The 2,500-nt window shown below is 56.0% G+C and overlaps 1 protein-coding gene across 1 annotated transcript; it reads left to right on the top strand.

Moving 5' to 3' along the window:
* Nucleotides 1-1,754: 1,754 nt before the first annotated feature.
* On the top strand, nt 1,755-2,314 carry LOC140548967 (actin remodeling regulator NHS-like; the record flags this gene model as incomplete). The annotated part of the gene is made up of 1 exon (XM_072672140.1): nt 1,755-2,314. A coding segment is annotated over exon 1 (312 nt), but the record flags the coding sequence as incomplete, so codon positions are not given.
* Between the last annotated feature and the right edge of the window lie 186 nt (nt 2,315-2,500).

Genomic DNA, 2,500 nt, shown 5'->3' with positions numbered 1-2,500 from the left:
CAGAGCAGGAACACCAGAGCGGGAACACCAGAGCGGGAACACCAGAGTGGGAATATCAGAGCAGGAATATCAGAGCGGGAACACCAGAGCAGGAACACCAGAGTCGGAATATCAGAGCAGGAACACCAGAGCAGGAACACCAGAGTGGGAATATCAGAGCAGGAACACCAGAGCAGGAATACCAGAGTGGGAATATCAGAGCAGGAACACCAGAGCAGGAACACCAGAGTGGGAATATCAGAGCAGGAACACCAGAGCAGGAACACCAGAGTGGGAATATCAGAGCGGGAACACCAGAGCCGGAACACCAGAGCAGGAACACCAGAGCAGGAACACCAGAGTCGGAACACCAGAGCAGGAACACCAGAGCGGGAACACCAGAGTGGGAATATCAGAGCAGGAACACCAGAGCAGGAACACCAGAGTCGGAACACCAGAGCAGGAACACCAGAGCAGGAACACCAGAGTGGGAATATCAGAGCAGGAACACCAGAGTCGGAACACCAGAGCAGGAACACCAGAGCAGGAACACCAGAGTGGGAATATCAGAGCAGGAACACCAGAGCAGGAACACCAGAGTCGGAACACCAGAGCAGGAACACCAGAGCAGGAACACCAGAGCAGGAACACCAGAGCGGGAACACCAGAGTGGGAATATCAGAGCAGGAACACCAGAGCAGGAACACCAGAGCAGGAACACCAGAGTGGGAATATCAGAGCAGGAACACCAGAGCAGGAACACCAGAGTCGGAACACCAGAGCAGGAACACCAGAGCAGGAACACCAGAGTGGGAATATCAGAGCAGGAACACCAGAGCAGGAACACCAGAGTCGGAACACCAGAGCAGGAACACCAGAGTGGGAATATCAGAGTTGGAACACCAGAGTTTTTGAGTATGGTGTCACAGGGCACTACTGTCCCATAATGCACCCTATAATGCCCTAAGTACATTATATGGACAAAAGTATTGGGACACCTGCTCATTCACTGTTTCTTCTGAAATTAAGGGGAATTTAAAGAGTTTCTCTCTGCTTCTGTTGGAGTGACTGTCTCTACTGTCCAGAGAAGAAGACTTTCTACTAGATTTTGGAGCAGAGCATTGCTGTGAGGGTTGATTGCATTCAGCAACAAAAGCAAGAGCAGTGAGGACAGGATGTTGGATGATGATCACCACCCCACCTCATCATCCCCAACTCCTCAACCCCACCATCACTCCAGAGAACACAGCTCTTCCACTGCTCCACAGCTCCTCAATGCTGGGGGGCTTTATACCCCTCTAGCCCACGCCTGGCGTTAGGTGTTATCTGCTCCAGATGGTCCTATTCTATTGGCAGTTCTTCTTCTCTACAGGGACTAGACAAGCTGTGTGTGCATTTGCACATCTGTCAGCTGAATGCATTCATTCATTAAAAGGGGTGTCCACAAACTTTTGGACATGCAGTGTATGGTATGATGAGGGCTCGTGTTCTGATTGGCACACAAATATGCACGTGCTAGAACACTGTTCTCACGAAGGCGTAGTGTGTACTAGATAAGGGTGCTCCGCGCGCTGCGCTGTCTTTAGCCTTTCCTCCAGGCTCCAGTTTCCTCGTAACTCCCCGTTCTGCTCTGCAATTGGCTGAGGCTGTGAGTGACGTGTCTCTGACCGCTCCCGATCCGCGCGCTGCGGACTCCGCTCCGGGCTTTGGGTGGAGCTTCGTTTAAAAGCAGCTCGAGCTGAAAGTGTAGCAGAAACGTCCCACAGGCAGGCAGGCTGCTGCCGCGCCGGAGCGACACACACTCTGTCTCACACACACACACACACACACACACACCTCCCTGGAGCTTCTGCGCGCGAGGATGGAGCAGGAGCCGCGCGCGCACTCCCGCGCCCTGCAATAAGAGGAGGAGGGGGGGGGCTAATACTTTTGCATCTTGAACCCTGAAGAGTTTTTTTTATTTCCTCGCGCCTGGTGGATTTAACGCAGCCGAGGCGCGCGCGCGTGCCCTCACCGCGCGGGGATGCCGTTCTCGAAGCGCGCGGTGGAGCCGCGGTGCGTGTGGCGGAGTGAGCGCGAGGGCGAGCAGGAGCGCGAGCGGGGCACGAGCCCGGACCGGGACCTGCGCGCGCTGTGCGGGGCGGCTCTCGCGCGCACTCTGCGGCAGCTGGCGGACGTGGCGAAGCACGCGGGCTCCGTGTTCGAGGAGCTGGAGGAGGAGCTCGCGCTCACCGAGCGCAGGCTGAGGAAGCTGCGCGAGAAAGCGGGCAGAGTGCAGCGGCACGTGGGTCAGCTCGAGGCCAAACAGGAGGCAGTGCGTAAGTACCAGCGGAGTGTGCGAGCGCGCGCGCGCGTGTGTGTGTGAAGGTGTACTTTGGCTCGCGGGTCCCTGTGTTTACATCTGCAGAAGCTCAGCGTGCCCAACTCCTTAAAAGGGAGCGCGTGCTGTCTCTGTCGCTCTGTCAGGCCATTATAGAAGCAGATGAAAGTGTGTGTGTGTGTGTGTGGATGGATGTGTGTA

The sequence above is a fragment of the Salminus brasiliensis genome, unplaced genomic scaffold (genome assembly GCF_030463535.1).
Source record: "Salminus brasiliensis unplaced genomic scaffold, fSalBra1.hap2 scaffold_78, whole genome shotgun sequence".
Taxonomy (NCBI): Eukaryota; Metazoa; Chordata; class Actinopteri; order Characiformes; family Bryconidae; genus Salminus; species Salminus brasiliensis.
Note: the sequence above shows the minus strand (reverse complement) of the source record. Positions and strands in the feature narration are given on the sequence as shown.